The 19,365-nt window shown below is 33.7% G+C and overlaps 7 protein-coding genes across 11 annotated transcripts in view; 6 read left to right on the top strand and 1 right to left on the bottom strand.

The window, feature by feature from the left end:
• The first annotated feature begins 243 nt into the window (after window positions 1-243).
• On the top strand, window positions 244-1,308 carry LOC108968873 (transcription elongation factor B polypeptide 1). Its single transcript, XM_018933190.1, has 2 exons — window positions 244-565; window positions 1,036-1,308. Exons 1-2 carry the CDS (start codon window positions 363-365, stop codon window positions 1,175-1,177), a joined length of 345 nt encoding a protein of 114 aa, XP_018788735.1. The 5' UTR covers window positions 244-362; the 3' UTR covers window positions 1,178-1,308.
• A 298-nt stretch (window positions 1,309-1,606) lies between these two features.
• Window positions 1,607-5,048, top strand: LOC108968837 (actin-related protein 5). Its single transcript, XM_018933133.1, has 7 exons — window positions 1,607-1,769; window positions 1,833-2,017; window positions 2,087-2,234; window positions 2,294-2,922; window positions 2,976-3,443; window positions 4,535-4,715; window positions 4,782-5,048. Exons 1-7 carry the CDS (start codon window positions 1,676-1,678, stop codon window positions 5,009-5,011), a joined length of 1,935 nt encoding a protein of 644 aa, XP_018788678.1. The 5' UTR covers window positions 1,607-1,675; the 3' UTR covers window positions 5,012-5,048.
• LOC108968838 (NADH dehydrogenase [ubiquinone] 1 alpha subcomplex assembly factor 3) lies at window positions 3,449-4,389 on the bottom strand. The gene is made up of 3 exons (XM_018933134.1): window positions 4,107-4,389; window positions 3,844-4,042; window positions 3,449-3,783 (listed from the first exon to the last, which is right to left on the bottom strand). The coding sequence occupies exons 1-3, from the start codon at window positions 4,337-4,339 to the stop codon at window positions 3,640-3,642; spliced, it is 576 nt and encodes a 191-aa protein (XP_018788679.1). The 5' UTR covers window positions 4,340-4,389; the 3' UTR covers window positions 3,449-3,639.
• A 344-nt stretch (window positions 5,049-5,392) lies between the features above and the next one.
• On the top strand, window positions 5,393-9,451 carry LOC108968832 (benign gonial cell neoplasm protein; the record flags this gene model as incomplete). The annotated part of the gene is made up of 5 exons (XM_018933128.1): window positions 5,393-6,881; window positions 6,937-7,293; window positions 7,353-8,324; window positions 8,447-9,200; window positions 9,263-9,451. Coding segments are annotated over 5 exons (3,708 nt in total), but the record flags the coding sequence as incomplete, so codon positions are not given.
• A 1,239-nt stretch (window positions 9,452-10,690) lies between these two features.
• Window positions 10,691-14,863, top strand: LOC108968835 (transcription elongation factor SPT5). The gene is made up of 12 exons (XM_018933132.1): window positions 10,691-11,202; window positions 11,272-11,396; window positions 11,460-11,597; window positions 11,654-12,104; window positions 12,176-12,246; window positions 12,312-12,478; window positions 12,534-12,706; window positions 12,769-13,022; window positions 13,084-13,279; window positions 13,338-13,653; window positions 13,719-14,132; window positions 14,206-14,863. The coding sequence occupies exons 1-12, from the start codon at window positions 10,804-10,806 to the stop codon at window positions 14,772-14,774; spliced, it is 3,273 nt and encodes a 1,090-aa protein (XP_018788677.1). The 5' UTR covers window positions 10,691-10,803; the 3' UTR covers window positions 14,775-14,863.
• A 231-nt stretch (window positions 14,864-15,094) lies between these two features.
• Window positions 15,095-17,220, top strand: LOC108968852 (desumoylating isopeptidase 2). The gene is made up of 5 exons (XM_018933151.1): window positions 15,095-15,366; window positions 15,988-16,371; window positions 16,441-16,749; window positions 16,817-16,905; window positions 16,992-17,220. Exons 2-5 carry the CDS (start codon window positions 16,237-16,239, stop codon window positions 17,071-17,073), a joined length of 615 nt encoding a protein of 204 aa, XP_018788696.1. The 5' UTR covers window positions 15,095-15,366; window positions 15,988-16,236; the 3' UTR covers window positions 17,074-17,220.
• A 668-nt stretch (window positions 17,221-17,888) lies between these two features.
• The window catches only part of LOC108968886 (calpain-A), a 12,804-nt gene continuing 11,327 nt past the window's right edge, over window positions 17,889-19,365 (top strand). For 2 of the 5 annotated variants that reach the window (XR_001993358.1, XM_018933212.1), the window contains exon 1: window positions 19,021-19,194. Coding sequence is in view for 4 of the 5 variants with exons in the window: in XM_018933212.1 (XP_018788757.1) it covers window positions 19,021-19,194 (174 nt within the window). In the remaining variant the exon portion in view is untranslated. Of the gene's footprint in view, window positions 18,029-18,200; window positions 18,285-18,891; window positions 18,904-19,004; window positions 19,195-19,365 lie in introns of those variants that run through there. The other 3 variants (XM_018933209.1, XM_018933210.1, XM_018933211.1) reach the window with 3 other exon arrangements.

Raw genomic sequence — 19,365 nt, 5'->3', positions numbered from 1 at the left:
ACAGGACTATATGAATTAGTAACATTATTTAACAGAACTTGTCGACATTTTGCTTTAATGAAGTAAATGGTAAACTTTAGATGTGTATGATTAAATTTAATAAAATATATAAAAGCCCGAATTTGCATTTTACTCCATTACTCATAACATATATTGTTTGCCTTAGTTTTTGTTTTGAACTGGAATATACAAAACAGTGGCATTGTGAACACTCTGTTAAGATTCCATTACTACTTAATGGCAAAGCACGATTGTTATTTATATACGACTAATTTTCGAAAAAATATTATTAGTGAATTCGATCTCAAGGCAATAGTCATAATCTTTGGTCAAACGAACATATACATTAACAATAACTAGAAATGGAGGAACCACGAAGTGACAAAATCTATGGAGGATGTGAAGGACCTGACGCTATGTATGTTAAATTAATATCGTCAGACGGCCAAGAATTCATTGTAAAACGAGAGCATGCTCTGACCTCTGGCACCATAAAGGCTATGCTTTCGGGTCCTGGACAGTTTGCAGAAAATGAAGCAAATGAAGTGCATTTTAGAGAAATTCCGTAAGTAAAACGATTTTATATGCCACCAGTCTAATATACATTTATTTTTATACTAACCTTGATGACCTCTTCGACAACATAAATAGTACACAGATTATTCGATAATGTATCCAGCTACTGAACTTCTAATGATACGTGTGTTTCCAGTCTCAATTGTTTTATTATACTGCCAAAGTTGTTATGATATTTTTKATTTGTGCATAATTATGGCTAATTTTTGCTATCTGAATATTACAACAAAGCCCTTACTTGCTGTTTCAAAATATTTCACAAGTTAATTAGTTAATCAATATTTTGCATGATTATATTTTGTTTCCCAATACGTAAAAACTTTCCTACTCCAACAGCATCTTTTGAGTATATATTTATACATACCTCCATGTTTAATAATGTTACTTAAATCTTAGCATAATTGCTGGTATTTTGTTATTTTATTTGATTGAAAAATAACGTTTTAATTAAATTTACAGATCTCACGTTCTCCAAAAGGTTTGCATGTACTTTACATACAAAGTGCGTTATACCAACAGTTCTACTGAAATTCCCGAGTTTCCGATAGCCCCTGAGATAGCGTTGGAATTGTTGATGGCAGCAAATTTCTTAGATTGTTGAATAATAGATGCAAAATATATATATATATAACCTTTTTTAGTTGAAATGTTCTGATAAATACTGTTTACTATTTCTAACTGACTTCTTATGCGTAAAAACTGAAAATAATAAATTTTGTCTGAATAAAAAAATATATTGTATGAGTTATTTAAACACAAATAAAATCGTCTAGGAAACAAACTTATGGTTTCATTAGTGAGTATGTAGAAGTATTTGTGCGAAAATATAATGAGTAATTTTAATTTTATAAATAATTGACATTTTCCTGATGACTTCTATGGACAACATAAATAAATTAACAAGAGGTCATACATAAATGATATATACCGCAAAAATTGCACCCTTCTATATTTGACAGTTTTGCTGTTAAAAATCCATTTCACAAAACCTGATAAATGAGTTTTATTCAAATCACCTTGTGCTCAATGTTGGGTTGAAAATTTTGCAACTATGTTATTTTAAATTGTTTGGAGTTTGTTTGGTGTTTTTATAAGTGTAATGAACATCATTAATCTGACTGAAAATTCACAAAAAGCGGACATAATCCACAAGTATAATGTAGATAAAAAGCAAGCACTCATTATAGATAATGGTAAGATTATAATTARTAAAATAATGCTTAAGTTTTAAGGTTTCAAATGATATAAACTTTTAGGTTCATTTAAGTGCCGGGCTGGTTGGAGCAACAGTTCACAACCCTTACTAGAGTTTCGAAACTTCATTTTAAAACCAAGAAGAGACAGAAGRAAAGAAGTGGCAGATCCGCAAGCAAATAAACATACTCAAATCGGAAATGCTATTTCAAATATTGAGTCCGTTCGTTTGAATCTCAAAACGCAGGTATAAGCAAATGTCACATGTAATTTGTTAAGGCGTAGTGAATAAAACTCAGTTTTCAATTACGTGTAGTTCGACCGGAATGTGGTTACACACTTTCATAATCAGGAGCAAATATTTGATTATATATTCACGCACTTAGGTGTTAACAATGAAGATAAATTCTTACATCCAGTACTGCTAACAGAAGCTCTGGGTAATCCTTACTACTTTCGACAACGTATGTTATCAATTCTTGAAATTTYTTTTAAGTTTTGCAAAGTAAATTTTATTTTTCAGAAATGAACGAGTTGTTATTTGAGTGCTATGGCGTTCCGTCGGTTTGTTATGGGATCGACTCCATTTTTAGCATGAAGCGTAATGATTTATGTGCAGATTYATTGATTTTGTCCTTTGGTTATTACACAACACATGTGATACCCGTTCTTGATGGGAAGATTCAAATAGAAAATGTGCGTCGTTTAAATTTAGGCGGATATCATATTACTCATTATCTGTATCGTCTTATGCAAATGAAATATCCCATGCATATAAATTCTATAACGATAAGTAGGATAGAGCAATTATTACATTGTCATAGTAGTGTAGCTTTGGACTATTTGGAAGAGTTGAGACGTTGGTCCGATCTAGAATACTATACAGAAAATGTTAAGAAGATTCAGTTGGCCTTCGCATTGCCTAGCACACAGAATACGCCACAAAATCTTGATCAAAAGATTGAAAAACGAAAGGAGTTAACTCGTCGTCTCATTGAAATAAATGCACGACGAGCTAAAAACAAGCAGTTGGACATGGAGAACCAACTAAGATTTATGACTAGTATGAGAGAACTTTATGAGCTTGGGGAAGTGGAAGAATTCGAAGCTGCACTAAAACAAAATAATATAGACGATTTAGCTACATTAGATGTAAGTGAAAATAAATGTCAATCGGAAGATATTCGTAACTTCTATATTTACAGAAATCTATAGCAGCTCTGCGTAGTCGGCTCCAGCAAATGGATTCATCAACACAAGACGCTTCAGCAGCAAATCGTACTCCAAAAGAAAAAACATCTGGCACCAAGAAGCCACCATCAGACGTTTCTATGGAAAAGTGGCTTTCAGATATTAATTATAAACGTGAAGAGATTCTACAACGAAAAGAAACGCGCAAAGCGCGGAGGCAAGAAGCAGCAAAACGACATACTGCAGCGGCACAAGAACGTATGCGTATTATTTCTTTACTAGCTCACAACGATAAAGGTATCGATAACTTCGGTGTTAATGACAACGATTGGGACGTTTATAAATCTATAAACAAGGATAATGAAAGTGACAGTGACAGTGATAATGAGAAACTCTTAGAATGTGAAAACATTCTTCGTCAACATGATCCTTCCTTTAAGCAAAGTAATACCCAAAGTTGTGATGTTGCTGAAAATTATCAAGTAAGTTGATTTTTAATTTGCTAAAACTTTATATTTGAGCAAARTTTTTGTTTAACTCGAAAATATGGTTGTGCTTTTGCAAGACAACTAACGTATTTTAGCGTATACTTATGTATATGCCTTAGTTAATATACTTCCAAATATTTGTATTCTTGCTAGTCGATTCTATATCAACATCATATCTATATATAACATCTCAGTCGATTTCGTCATAAATCTCTTTTCTACGCAATTTACTTTGCAAAATATCATTTTCGTTGTAACTAATATGTACTGGTGGTATAAGTGCTGATGCCACCATACGACTTTCTGCGTTCAAAAAGTTAAATGTTGCGCAGGCCTATATGTGGAATAGCGTATTAAAAACGTACATATATTTGATTCAAAATCCGTAATTTACCTGTTCGGTACGTAGTATTTCAACATTAATTTTATATTTTTTCATGAATTCAATGATAACTTTGGAAAGACTTTGCGTAACCGGCTGGTCTCCAATACCAATAATAAGAATGTCAATTTTAGGTTCAAGAGTGCAAAAAAATTTCAAACTGTCTTCGTTAATATCCTCATAGGAGCTAACATTCCAAGAAAGAACTGAACTGAAAATGTTTAAAAATCATAAATTTTTATTTAATTTAATATATTTTTTATTGTTTCTCTTACCGTGGAAATATTGCCATTGGTCCAACTATTACCATATCATTGTTAAGGCGAAATCCGTATTGACTAAACCCGGTTATCATGAGGCCGTACTCTTGTTCAGTGTTTAATATTGATACTTTAGTTTTGCCATCAGCTTCATAAGCGGCTTTTGCATAATGACGTGAAGGAGAAGTAATCAAATTTTTGTTCATTCTACGTAATCCGCTAAAAGCAAATTGTAAAACTTTCGCCATATTTCCTGAACGTGCAGTTGTTACGTCTTGTTTTGATTTATTTTGTTTATGATGATTGCAACTATTTTGTTACCTTTACAAAACACAACAGGGTAATTCAAGTTATCCGAAATTAACTCTATATAACAATTTCAAGTCTAAAACTAAATGCATGTGTGTATTTTTATCCATATTAAAATTTATATTTTATTTTAGTTACATTTCAGTGTGGAGTCAATTCGAGCTCCCGAGGTACTCTTTCAACCCAGTTTAATCGGATGTCCCGAAATGGGCGTAGCTGAGCTWATTGATTTTGTACTGAAACTATTTCCTGTCGCTGAACAGCAACGATTGGTTAATAGTATATTACTAACAGGCGGATGTTCACAATTCGTAGGTATGTATTTAATRYTTTTTTTTTAATTTTTTGTGTTCGAACAAATTAAAAGAAAATTGTTTTCAGGTTTAAAAGAGCGTCTTTCGAAAGAACTTCTTGAAATGCGTCCATTTAAGACATCTTTTAAAATTTATGCTGCCCAGTCCCCAGAACTTGACGCTTGGCTAGGGGCTAAGGATTTCGCAAATTCCAGCGATTTCGTTAACTCTTTGAGCACTAAAGAGGATTATCACGAAAAAGGCGCTGACTATTTCAAAGAACATAAGTATAGCAATCGTTATTATGCCAATATGTAAACAAACAATAATAAATTGAACATCTTATTTGCAATAATTTCAATAAACTCGTTTATAAAATAATAAAAACAATATGTATATTAATAAAACTAATATATTGTAAATTCCTAAAAATGATAATTTCAACATTTTAACAATTTAAATTATAACAAATAAATGCATGGGAATGGTTTCGCTTCAGATAGTGAAGCGAATTAACAAAAGGTAATCAGCTGCTTCATGTCAACTTGTATGAATTCACGTTTTTAAATAGAAGAATTTTGATGAAATCTGGCAATGCCAACAGCTTGCCTGTGTTAAATCTTTGAAGTGTATTTTCCGTTTGGGATTTGAATTTTTAATATATTAAGCATATTTAACATTATGATTAAAAATATTGTAAATCAATATATTTTTGAGCAATTAACGCATTTTAAGGATGGTAATCGCTGTTGTCAAAAATTTAGTGGATCTTTTCGTTCTACAGAAAGAACGGCTTTCATTGAGTACGCATATAAACTTGGATACAACAGTCGTCCATTTGTGAATAATGGAATAGAATTTATAAAAGTATTTAAGAAGAATTGCTTACATTTCGTAAAGCATATACCAGAGTTGCGACTTTCATCACATTCTGAAAAGGAACTTTTTATATTGCAACGTGAAAGTGATTTTATTGGTAGTCAACTCGAGATGCAAATGTCGCCAGAGTTCTTCAGCCCCAATTGTATAAGGCCTTCTATTCCTCCCCACAGATTCTCTTTAGGATTAAAACAATCAATGGCTCGTAAAAATGTTCGTGGGCAACTAAGTTTTCAAGACAATTGTCCATTGCAATCATATAAAATTGGTTTGCTTGAGGCAATTTATCGCAGTAGAGTATTGATAGTAAACGGTGACTACATCTTTGAGAAATCAACGGGCTTGCCTATGTACATAATTGAAAATTGTGCTGAAAGACGAACTCATTGCAAAATAATTTGCGTTGAGAGAGAACAGATATTGGCTATTCATAATAGTGAAAAGCTTTCTGAGTATTTAGGTGAGAAAGTGGGCAATACTGTAGCCTTTCAAATTCATCTCCAAAGCCGAATAAGCGAAGGCTCAAATCTTATTTATACAACTTCAAGTTTTTTACTACGTGTACTTATGGGACAAAGTATTGTGGATAGTTTTCGACACATTTCTCACATAATTGTTAATGATGTATATCGCCATGAAGCATTTACAGATTTGTTATTAAGTGAATTGCGCTCTGCTCTTCGTTGCCATGCACATCTCAAGATAATACTCCTTTCAAATTCGCAGTATAATTTAAAGTTTTTGGAGTATTTTGGAGAAGGTGAAATACTGCAATTGGAATGTAATATACCGGATTCGCAGAAATCTAACGTGTTTCACCTAGAGCATATACAAAAAATTTTGGAAAAAGATCGCCACCCAAATGTACGCAGCCATATAACCTATAGCAACAACACCAATATGTTACGGTTGATTAACGGTAACAATTTAAATGTGGACCGTATTCTTGAAACCTATGAACAGACTGGTGCAGATCAAGCTCTAGAAACGTTTTTGTATATGGTTCGGAGTGAAAATATTTCTATAGATTACAGACATTCTATAACGGGTAAAACGGCGATAATTATAGCTGCCAAACTTGGAAATGTGGCGCACATAAAACTTTTACTGGAAAGATTTGCTGATCCCTATACGATGGATATGCAAAATCTGAATGCTTTATCCAGTGCGATGGCTGGAGGAAATATGATATGTATAGAACTTCTAACCAATACTTCGAATATAAAATATGCAAATCCCGAATATCTAGATTACAGCTTAGTATTGGATCTTATACGTGTTTTGATGACAAGTTCAAAGTGGGAAACTGGTAAATAATGACTTCCATTAATTGAAAATAAAAATAAATTTCTTATTAATTGTAGGTAACATAGTTGTTGTAGTAGCCGATTACGAACAGCTATTGCGTATAAACTATTGGATGCTACGATGTAAAATGATTGGAGATGTACCACAAGAAGTTGCAATATATATGSTTCATAAAAATATTGAGAAGGATCAGTTAGATACGGTTATAGAAGGAACAAACGACTGTATTAATATTGTAATTGCGACAGACATTATTGAAAGTATCATTCCAAAGTTTTCAATTAACTATATTATTGATTTGGCTCGAACACGAAGAATGTTATATAATTCCGATACAGGATATAAGGAACTTGCGTATGATTGGATAGCGGTAGAGGCTCTTGAAAATCGTTCACGTTTAACTAGTCGCATAGGTAAGTGGTAAATGCAATGGCAAAAATATATGTTTATATAAAATTTTATTATCATGTAGGCGCAGACGTAAAATGTTTTCGTTTTATTCCTGCTTTTATGGTGGACATATTGCCGAAAAATTATGCAGCGGAGTTATTGAACATGCCGCTGGATCGTGTTTGTTTAACCGTAAAGTTATTATCACCACATACCATGGTTTCTGAATATTTGCAATCGACCATTTCTAGAGCACCTTTTATTCATATCCATAACACTGTTGAGTTTCTGAAGAAAATATACGTTTTTGATGAACTGGAAGAAGTCACGTGGTTGGGATGTCGCTTAATTGATGTACCCATTGATTGCCAGTTGGGAAAACTGCTCGTTTTCGCTATACTTTTACAATGTTTAGATCCCGTACTGACAATTGTAAGTTTTTTGTCAACAATTGATCCCCTCCAATTACCTACTGAGATAGGTAATAAGCAAGGATTTGAACAATTATGTTCTAAAATTAAARATGAACGCAAACGATTGGCTGAGAATGTACTTTCGGATCATTTGATATATTTGCGTTTATATCAAGAATGGCAAAACAATTTACGTGATGATAATCCCGAAATGGTACTAATAGATGAGCAAGATTATGTTTTAAATGGAATTCTAGAAAAAGTTTGTGATATTCGTACACATTTAGTAGGCGCTTTGCGATCATCACAACTTATACATAATCAAGGGCAATTAAGCATGCATTACATAAATTTAAAATCAAACAGTTGGCCTATGATTAAAGCAACACTTGTGGCCGGTCTCTATCCCCGTCTCTGCATGATGGATACATATGAAGGATGTATTAAATGTAATAGTCCTAGGGAACTTGCTATTCATGCAACGTCAGTACTTGGTGCGCAAGCTATGGAGCCATTTAACACTAAAGCACGGTCATATCCTTCCAATTGGATTGTCTACGGAAACGATATAAATAGAATTAACTGTAATAGCACCAGATGTTGTTCCCTGGTATCACCATTAACGGTGGCCATGTTCGCAGGTACAGTAATATTCGATTATGCTTGAAGTCGACATACGACAACAATAAGCTGTTTTTAGCATGATTTTATGGTCAAATATAGTTTGCAACTTCAACTTTAAACATTCAAATTTGCGTTTCAGGTCCACCCAAGATAGATTCATCAAATATATGCAACTTGAATGTAGCAGGGAACTATTTTGGAACTGCAAGCAATATTCATAAAAAAGAATCAACAGTGGCAGTATTTTATGTAGATGATTGGATTGAAATCAGAATGGAGCATACAACCGCTCAACTTCTACTAAAAACACGACAATATTTTTATTGTGCATATATGAATTTTTTGCAAAATTGTGGCAGCGTAGACAAGTGGCGACGAACTAATTCATTTCTAGCTGCAGTTTCCCGTTTATTCGATACATTGGAAAGAGTATTTGCATATGAAGATCAGGCTTGTGGTTTTATAAAACCACTTAATATAGGATTACGGCCTAAAGCAGTGCCTAATAAATTTATAACTTCGTTTAATGCTGTTATAAGCTGGAATGGAGACACATCTATGCAAAGAGAGAGTACTCCAAAGCGCCTTGATTTAAAGAWAAAAACTCACACATGTTTGGACGGAAAGAGAGACTTTGCATGTTTGCAAAAGCAGTTTTTTGCAGTTTATATTTCCCAGTCGGACTTGATATTTCGTAAGTATCCTCAAGAATGGTTGCGTGATGCTGTTGCAAAGGTTGTTGAGCCTTGCTTAAGGAGGGACAGATTAACCTTTGTAATTCTGTACAACAAGAATCCTGACCAGTTTTGCATGGTGGCACTTGCTGTAAAGATATTTGGCGTGTTCAAATTACAAGAGTACTTTAAAAACAAAATATCTATTAATGAATTACTGTAAGTATTATAAAAATTATTTTTATTATAGAAATCTAATTTTATTTATTTTTTGTTTCAAGGAAAATTTGCTTAAGACAAAATATTAGCATGCCTACATTCAATGAGAAACGGAATGCTTTTTATGTGGATGCAGTAGTGGGCAAGCTTATTTTGGATTTATTTGCCTTTCGTAATAGCTGGCTGGAATATAACTAAAGGTTGTATTTTACTTTAATTTTAATACGGCTTTAATAATGAAATAAGTTGAAAATGCGTCAATTAGGTATGTACGAACATAAAGTACCTATATATTTTTAAATTATGTTTGAGTTGCTGCTGTCTTGTTTCTAAACTTTCAATTTGAAATAATGGGTTAACTTTTTTTTTTTTTACGAAATGCAGTGAGTTCAATAAAATAAGCATGGAATTGAAAAAATTGTCCTTTGATCGCTTACAGATGTGTAAAATTAAATTGTGAAAAGTCGTAGTTTATTGAATAGAAAGCGGTAAGAAAAGAGGAAAGCACCTTAGCAAAAAATAATGTTTTAAATCAGTTAGTATTTTTTAGAGTGCATGAGTGTAGAGCAACCCAAGAACCTTGGTGTCTAGTCCTCTCCATTTTTCACTTCATTTTTAATTAGGACTAAAACTGGTTTCCTTTCAATCGTTTCTGTAYGAAAATAGTATGCCAAATATTTTATAAAGCTTCTGTTCGAACAAGTAACTCAAAGCACGCTCAGAGAGAGCTCGTGAGCCATTTCCTGCTGAACACTGTTACTATGTTGCCGGTTTTRTTAATGTGTTTTGCGGGTTTGTCAGTTTTCTCTTCCGGAATGAACAACAACAAATCATTCAAAAAATAGTTTGTAGCTTTCGCCTTCTGAGAGTACAGAAGACATGGGCAGGCGCGTAAAAATATTTCTGGGATTAAATATTCTGATAATTTCAAGTCAAATGCAGTGAAAACGTGTTGAAACACCCTAATAATTTCCTGAAAAATTACAATTTGTTTTCTGCAACCAACTTTACTTCTTAACACGCAGACAAAATCGAACTATTTTGAACGCTCACTGTATTAGCCACTCTCATTTAGTTTTAATCTGTTGTTGAGGAGTTTTTGACAGTAATTTCCCGCTGCCATTTTTTATCTGTCGTGATACTTATCTGCTCGCCTGCATCTAAATAAACTGTTCTTTGAAACGATATGGAGTGGAATAATTGAAAACTCCGGAACAGTTTTGTCCTGTGGGAACGGTTCAACACAATTGTTTAATTCATTACACTATCGCTTTTTTGCTGTTGATCTAAACTTTATACTTTATATAAAACTTGTGTGCTTATTTTATAAGGCTCTTCTTTTATATTAAGTTATAATTTTATTATATTTTGTTACTTCATGTTTTTTTCTCAATAGTAAAGTTTCAGACTTCTCTGTTTTTTGTTTCATTTCCACGTGTTTCTGGTTTTTTTTGTATATTTGTTCCACTCTGTATTTGTGAAGAAAATCAATCTTAAATAGACCTGGTTTTGTGGTTTGGTGTTTATTCTGGTAAAAATTTTTGTGGAAAACACAAGTGTTTCAAGTGTTTACGGAGTGGTTTTAACATAATTTAAAATTGCGATGTCGGATTCAGAGGCAAGTAATGCTTCCGATAGTGGGTCGGATGAGGGCTCTTTGAGTTCAAACAAATCGCAGCGTAGTGCACGATCGCGTTCTCGTTCGGTTTATCGGTCACGTTCAGGTTCACGCTCTAAATCGCCCTCTAGATCCCGATCGCGTTCACGTTCGCGTTCTGATGCATCGGGCTCGGAAGATGAGAGTCCATCCCGCAATAGACAACGTAAAAGTAGAAGTCGTTCTGGTGATGAAGAACCTGAAGATGGTGAGGATCTTGATGGTGATGAAGTGGATTCGGAATATGACGAAGAGGAGGATGAAGACGATGATCGTCCACGTAAAAAAAAGAAGAAGGAACGTTTTGGTGGCTTTATCATTGACGAAGCTGAAGTTGACGACGAGGTAAATTATTTATTGTGTTAAGTGCAAGTACAACCAATAGTGAGTATTCATACAAAATTTGCTTGATAGGTCGATGAAGATGATGAATGGGAAGAAGGAGCTAATGAACTAGGAATTGTGGGCAATGAAATCGATGAATTAGGTCCTACCGCACGTGATATAGAAATACGGCGTCGTGGCACTAATTTATGGGAGTAAGTGAAAAATAAAAATATTTGTTTTTTTTATACTTATTTTATGAAAATTATTATTTTCAGCACTCAAAAGGAAGATGAAATTGAGGAATACTTACGAAAAAAATATGCTGATGAATCTGTTGTTAAACGGCATTTTGGTGATGGCGGTGAAGAAATGTCGGATGAAATTACGCAGCAAACATTACTGCCAGGAATTAAGTAAATATTTTAAGCAACAGAAAAGAAATATATATTAAGTTATAAATAATTTATAGAGATCCTAATCTATGGATGGTAAAGTGTCGCATCGGCGAAGAGAAAGCAACTGCCTTGCTTTTAATGCGCAAGTTTTTAACATATTGTAATACGGATGAGCCCTTACAAATAAAATCAGTTGTGGCCCCGGAAGGTGTAAAGGGTTATATTTATTTAGAGTCATATAAACAAACACATGTTAAAACCGCTATTGACAATGTGGGTAACTTGCGCATGGGACAATGGAAACAGGAAATGGTTCCCATCAAGGAAATGACAGATGTTTTAAAAGTGGTAAAGGAGCAGGTGGGATTGAAAGTTAAGCAATGGGTTCGTCTCAAGCGTGGTTTATATAAGGATGATATAGCTCAAGTTGATTATGTTGACTTGGCACAAAACCAAGTGCATTTGAAACTACTTCCCAGAATTGATTATACACGGATGCGCGGAGCTTTAAGGACCACAGCAACGGTAATAATAATTGTCCATATTGTAATTATATGGTATGTGAATTCACTAAATATTATTTTTAAAATTTAAAGGAATCTGATGACTTCAAACGTAAAAAGAATCGCAAGCCTGTCGCTAAACCTTTCGATCCAGAAGCTGTTAGGTAATACATATTTTTTTTTTATATTTGTCAATATTTAACAAACCTATTTTGTTCATTTTTTAAAGGGCTATTGGCGGTGAAGTTCATTCAGATGGCGACTTTTTACTTTTTGAAGGCAATCGTTATTCGCGCAAAGGATTTTTGTATAAAAACTTTACAATGTCTGCTATTTTGGTTGATGGTGTGAAACCAACATTAGCAGAATTAGAACGTTTTGAAGAACAACCGGAAGGTAAGCAATTTTCTTACGTTTGATATATTTTATATTAAATCATTTTTTATAACAGATGTTAATTTGGAGATCGTAGCTGGGTCCAAGGATGACCCCACTAGTACACACTCATTTTCAATGGGCGATAACGTTGAGGTTTGCGTGGGTGACTTGGAAAATTTGCAAGCAAAGATTATTGCAATTGATGGTGGCATGATAACTGTAATGCCAAAACATCAGGATCTCAAGGTAACTGCCAATAATTGTTCGAAAATATTCCAAAGTATAAACATAATATTTTTTTTTTGAAGGATCCTTTAATTTTCAAAGCTGGCGAATTACGTAAATTCTTCAAAACCGGTGATCACGCCAGAGTTTTGGCTGGCCGGTACGAAGGTGAAACGGGCTTAATCATACGTGTGGAACCAATGCGTATTGTATTAGTATCAGATTTGACTAACCACGAATTGGAGGTATTGCCTCGTGACTTGCAACTTTGTTCCGATGTGGCTACAGGTGTCGATTGCTTGGGCCAATTTCAATGGGGCGATCTTGTACAACTTGAGTAAGTTCATTATGCTTAATGAGTTCTTATTTCCTTGATAATTAATTTACTTTATTTTCAGTCCGCAAAATGTGGGTGTTATCGTACGATTGGAAAGGGAAAATTTCCATGTTTTAGGGATGCATGGCAAGGTTATCGAATGCAAACCGACAGCTCTGCACAAGCGCAGAGAAAATCGCAATTCAATTGCTCTCGATGCAGATCAGAATCAGATAAAACGGAGGGATATAGTTAAAGTTATGGAGGGACCGCATGCTGTAAGAAATTATTCATATCAGATGATTGTAACAATTTATTAATATCATTATAATTTAGGGTCGGTCAGGTGAAATTAAGCATCTTTATCGGAGCTTGGCTTTCTTGCATTGTCGTATGTACACGGAGAACGGTGGTATATTTGTTTGTAAAACACGACATTTGCAATTGGCTGGTGGCAGCAAAAGTCAGGCTAATAATGCAGGCGCACTTGGAGGGTTCGGTTTTATGTCACCACGTATACAATCGCCTATGCATCCTTCTGGTGGTCGTGGCGCTCGTACAGGTGGTAGAGGAGGACGTGGCGGTTTCCGCGTTACCCGTGATCGCGAAATGTTGGGTAAAACAATTAAAATCACTGGAGGTCCATACAAAGGTATTCAAGTCATGATAAAACATAATTGATAATTTTTTTTTAACTCGTAAATTATTTCTTGTTAGGTGTTGTTGGCATTGTAAAAGACGCAACCGAGTGTACGGTTCGTGTCGAGTTGCACACTTCTTGTCAAACTATATCAGTTGATCGTAACCATATTGCCATGGCTGGAGTTCCCGGAAAAGAGGGCGGTAGTGTATCGACATATGGTCGCACTCCAGCACGTACTCCTGGATATGGTTCACAAACGCCAGTCTATGCAGCTGTGGGCTCGAAGACACCACTCCTTGGTAATCAAACACCTAATTGGGATTCAGAAGGACGTACGCCTTACAGTGGTACAATGACACCATCGCACGATGGCAGTATGACGCCACGACATGGCGCTTGGGATCCAAGCATAGCCAATACTCCGGCACGTACGAATGATTTTGACTACACTTTGGAAGAACCTAGCCCCAGTCCTGGCTACAATCCAAGTAATTATATCTAGTTAAAACTCAGTCATGAAGAGTTTTTACCCTTTTATTTTTTTTTTTTTTAATATTTTAGGTACTCCTGGTTATCAAATGAATACACAATTTGCACCACAAACTCCAGGCACTTTATACGGTTCGGATCGTAGCTACAGTCCCTTCAATCCAAGCCCCAGTCCAGCTCCATCTCCATATCCAGTTGGTTACATGAATACACCATCACCATCTACATATTCACCGAATACACCCGGTGGTAATCCACAGTCTCCATATAATCCACAAACTCCAGGCGCTAGTCTAGACTCACCAATCGGTGATTGGTGTACAACCGACATTGAGGTAAAAATACATACACATGACGATGCCGATTTAGTTGGACAAACGGGTATAATTCGCACAGTTTCGAATGGTGTTTGCTCTGTTTTCTTGCGCCAAGAGGATCGCAGTGTGTCTATCGTAAGCGAACATTTAGCACCAGTACCACCAGAGGTTGGTGACGAATTCAAGGTTATCTTTGGTGACGAAAGAGAGTCGGTGGGTAAAGTTCGATCAATTTCTGACAAGGATACCAGTCTTTGCCAGATCAATGACGAAGTTAAACTTCTTCCAACCGCATATTTATGCAAAATGAAGTCTATCGATTAAAGCTACCGTTTATGTTGGCATGATTAAATAACTAATTAATTGCATCCATTTTATTGTTGGGTATAGAAATAAAAATAATTCCAACATAAGTTATAGTTTTTATTTTATAGTTAAAAAAGGATTATTGGGGGGAATCGTGACGTTAATTCATATACTCACCACTAATCGGATTAAAGTTTGTGGCGAAATAACTGTATTTTCTGTGAATGTACTTTCAATTTAATAATTTTTATATTTCTGAATGTGGCAACGTTTTCGTTAATATTTCTGAATAATTTTATTAGTTTGGCAACCAAGTGTCAAAAAGATGTGTTTCGTTTTCTCATTCGTACCTGGACGAAAATCAACATTGGTATAAGACGCTAAAATTATTGCAGAGGAAAATTTTTGATGGCAGATGCATTCAGATATTTTTATTGGATCCTGCTGTCAACTAACAATTTTCTAAATGTTATATTGAAACGCTAATAGAGGGAGATTCATTTGTTCGCGGATAGAAACATGATCCAAGCGAGTTCCCTTCGTCCGTTTGTATGCGTTAGGATACCTACGAGAAGATCTCAAAGTATTCAAGAAACTCAACCATTCATTGGTACGTATATAAAATTATAGAATAAAAAACATAATTTACACCATTTATTCCCGTTTTGAAATATGTAATACGTAAAGAACAGTGGAATTTGTAATATTACGTACGAAGAAGTTCATATAAATCAACTGAACAATTGTTCACAGTGCATACATACATACATACATACAAATAAATGAAAGCATAAGGAGGTGTGTGTGAGAGTAGCTGGGTATAAAGAAAATGACACCCTTCGATACAATGTGCTCAATTTATGTTTGCTTATCAGTAGTATAAACAAACTGTTTGGTAGATGATTAATGACTACCTAGCGAAATCAGTTGGAGGTGTAACGACATAATATAGCATTTCTCATATAGTTTTTAGAAATGTTCTTTTTCTAACGGTCTTTGGCCGGATATAGTTATTCTGCTATGATTTTTCCGTTTACATAGCTCTTTCTACTTTGTTTCCTTTAGTGTAAACTATTTTCATATTTAATAAAAATAAATTGCTCTTAAATTTCTTTAACATTCGTTAATTTATTCATAGTTTCAATTTATATTTATATCAATGCATGTTCATTAAATTAAACATTTACATTAAGGCATATAAATTTTAAAGTACACTATTGTTTATTCACAGGAATCATCACCATCTGATAATTTTCGTAGTCTTCCTCCACAAAAGCTTTATCTAAATAGTAGTACCCTCTCGAAAAACATACAAACATAACAAACGAAAAGATCCAAGCGCGTTTTATAGTTAAATGCTTGATTCTTTTGCTCACAAGAAATAACCTCGTTACGTTATCGGATTATTAATTGAAGAATATTTTATTTCATCCATATTGATATTATTATAACATCGGAGTTTTTAATATACATACATATAATGTTTTCGAACGGCCTACCTTGCAATTTGTCATTTCCCAGTTGCCTTGGCGTACCAAAAGACAGCGGGAGCGACGAATTACTACCATCAAACATGAGTAATCGTGAACCAGTTATTTTAAATGTCTATGACATGGTAATTGTATACATTTACTGTTTTCTAAAATAAGAACAAAATACATAATTATTTATTTTGTTTTTGCAGTATTGGATAAATGAATATACTACATCGATAGGATTAGGTGTTTTTCATTCCGGCGTAGAAATTTTCGGCACAGAGTTCGCATATGGAGGACATCCTTTTCCGTTTACAGGTGTTTTCGAAATAACACCTCGAGATCATGACGAGTTGGGTGAGCAGTTTCAATTTAGACAAAGTATACAAATTGGCTGCACTGATTTTACATATGAAGAAATTCGACGCATTGTCGATGAGTTGGGTAATCAATTTCGTGGCGATCGATATCACTTAATGAACAACAACTGCAATCATTTTTCAAGCTCTCTTACTCAGGTTTGTGTATATATTGATTGCTTAYAAAATTGTAAATTTAATCCAAGTGTGTGCGTGCTGTTTGTAGATTCTTTGTGGCCAAGAAATCCCTAGCTGGGTAAATCGCCTAGCTCATTTTAGCTCCTGTGTGCCATTTCTTCAAAGATGCTTGCCAAAGTAATATATAATTTACTATTATTATTTATTTTTAAATTAAATTAACGAAAGCTAACATAAATGACATAAATTACTTTTGTTTATAGAGAATGGCTAACACCAAATGCCTTACAACAGAGCATAACTGCAATTCACGAACGTGACGAATCCGACGCCAGTCCTCTTTGAGAACCACGGAAAGAGGAGAGAAAAATAGTGACAATTTACACCTTAAAAATCTAACAATCTATTATTATGTAATTACAAATAATGAATAACTTCAAATCAGTTGTAGGTTTATGTAAATTAAATTAAAATTTGTTCTTGTAAGATATATATATACATATTTGATTTAATTGATAATATTAAACTATATTCATAACATTTTAAACAGAAATATCATATACATACATACAATTTTTACATTAAATTGGACTGGCTGAGTTATATTAAGAGTGTGTTTGATTCCCATATAATAATGTGCTTAAATTCATATAATTAAACGGCAAATTGCGTGGTGTGGAAGCTAAAGTTACATACATATGTATACATGTTCATAAAGTTTCAATCATGGTGAAAAGAATTCTAGCACAACATAGTCTTTCTGTGTTAATTTTAATTGCAAGTTCGATAACGTTGCCAGCCTAAAATATTTAATGAATATCATAATTGTATCCGGAAAAAGTAATCTGGCAGCTCAGTAGTCAAGTATTTAGCAACAATTGTTTGCAAGAACATTACAGCGTCACTCACATGAAATAATCTCTTCAAACAAATAACGGCGATAATAACGAATTCGAAATTTGCAATAATTCATTCATTTTCTTTTAATATAATTAAAATACAAACATAAAATTATTGCTTATGAATGATATATATATATATAGCTTTCTTACAGTTATATATTGTATGTTATTATAGAGACTTTTAAGGGTGTTTATAATTAAAAAAATAATAGTCTCACAGTGTATAAGCAACTCGCGGAAYGTACCGAGCCGCTTTTCACACACACATATATAGCAACATATGTACATTGGGCAGCTGACTTTCTCTAGATGGAATCAATTTTGGATAAGCAAATACAATTGCTTAGGGTTTAAACAAAAAATAAATAAAAGTGTAAACAAATAAATAAAAATTACAGGTGGGTGTAAAAAGATAAGTGTTGAATGTGTGTTTACTATACCGGTAGAAATAACGCATCTGTGAACTTCCTGTGGGATCTTTATAAGAGCAATTCCAGATGATGATGTCATAAAATATAATGGGTTAACTTAATTCGTTATTAATCAATTCTATAAAAATCTTAAAACGTGCTTAGACAGGTATACATTACAAACTACGTGTTAATATTTTGATATCCAACATAAAAAGTGGACGCTTCTCAGTTATTGTTTAAGGTATACAATATTTCAGCATTTTGATTATTTATAGATTCAATGTGATGTGTTTTTGGATTTGATAATTAAAGGTGAAAGAAATGTTACAAGGGCAAATGTAAAAAGAAATTGATTCCTTTTCAATATCACACTATGAAATTGGAACAAAATACTCAATATGGCCGACTTCCTCTAATAGATTTAATAGTGAATAATGCAACTTATGCTATGCAAGGTTGTCAACAATATATTGATAATCTATTTAACTTGCAGTAATTGACTAACCACGATTAAATAAATATRAATACACATACATATACATATGTACATATACCTACATTAAACCACACCACATCTTTCAAAAACTCAAGTGAGCAGGGTATCTTGAAATGCAATGAAAACCCAGAACAAGACATCGGAAAACTTTTAAAAGTATATTTAAATGATCAAAGTGACGAGTTATTTAGCCATGTCCGTCTGCCTGTCCRTCCATCTGTATCTACACGAACTAGTTTTTTTAGATTAGCTCTGGATTCATATGYACATAGCCAATGACAACATATACTATAAGTTCTTTTGAGCTAATCATTAGAGCAAACACTACGGATTAGTCATATATTTCCAATCATAATAAACGCATGTAATAAATTTCTTAATTTAATTCTTTGTATTAATTGTATTTGCCGAAACTGCTAATAAATGGTACATGACTACTATAAGTTTCCAATCGTTTCTTTCTAGTACTCTCAATATCAAAATGGATGAATTGAAGAGTTTTCTCAAGCAGGCAGGAAAAGAATTCCTAAATGTGGCCGGTGATGCAGCAGTGGGTGCGGCAAAAGAAGTTGTCGGCTCGGTCATCAACGAAATATTTATTAAAAAAGAGGCTGATACCAAACGTGTTCTTCCAAGCATTAAAAATATGCGTGTGGTGAGTATTACTTCAAGAATTTCCTTGCATTTTTTACACAAAACAAACAACGCCGGCGGGAGAAAGAGCATAAACAAGCTGATAACAAACATAAATACATATGTATATAGTATGTGCATACCTTATTAATCTAAAATAATAAGTTGTTAAAGTCTATAAATATTTGTACAT

Source organism: Bactrocera latifrons, unplaced genomic scaffold, assembly GCF_001853355.1.
Source record: "Bactrocera latifrons isolate USDA-ARS-PBARC rearing strain unplaced genomic scaffold, ASM185335v1 scaffold_230, whole genome shotgun sequence".
Classification (NCBI taxonomy): Eukaryota; Metazoa; Arthropoda; class Insecta; order Diptera; family Tephritidae; genus Bactrocera; species Bactrocera latifrons.
Note: the sequence above shows the minus strand (reverse complement) of the source record. Positions and strands in the feature narration are given on the sequence as shown.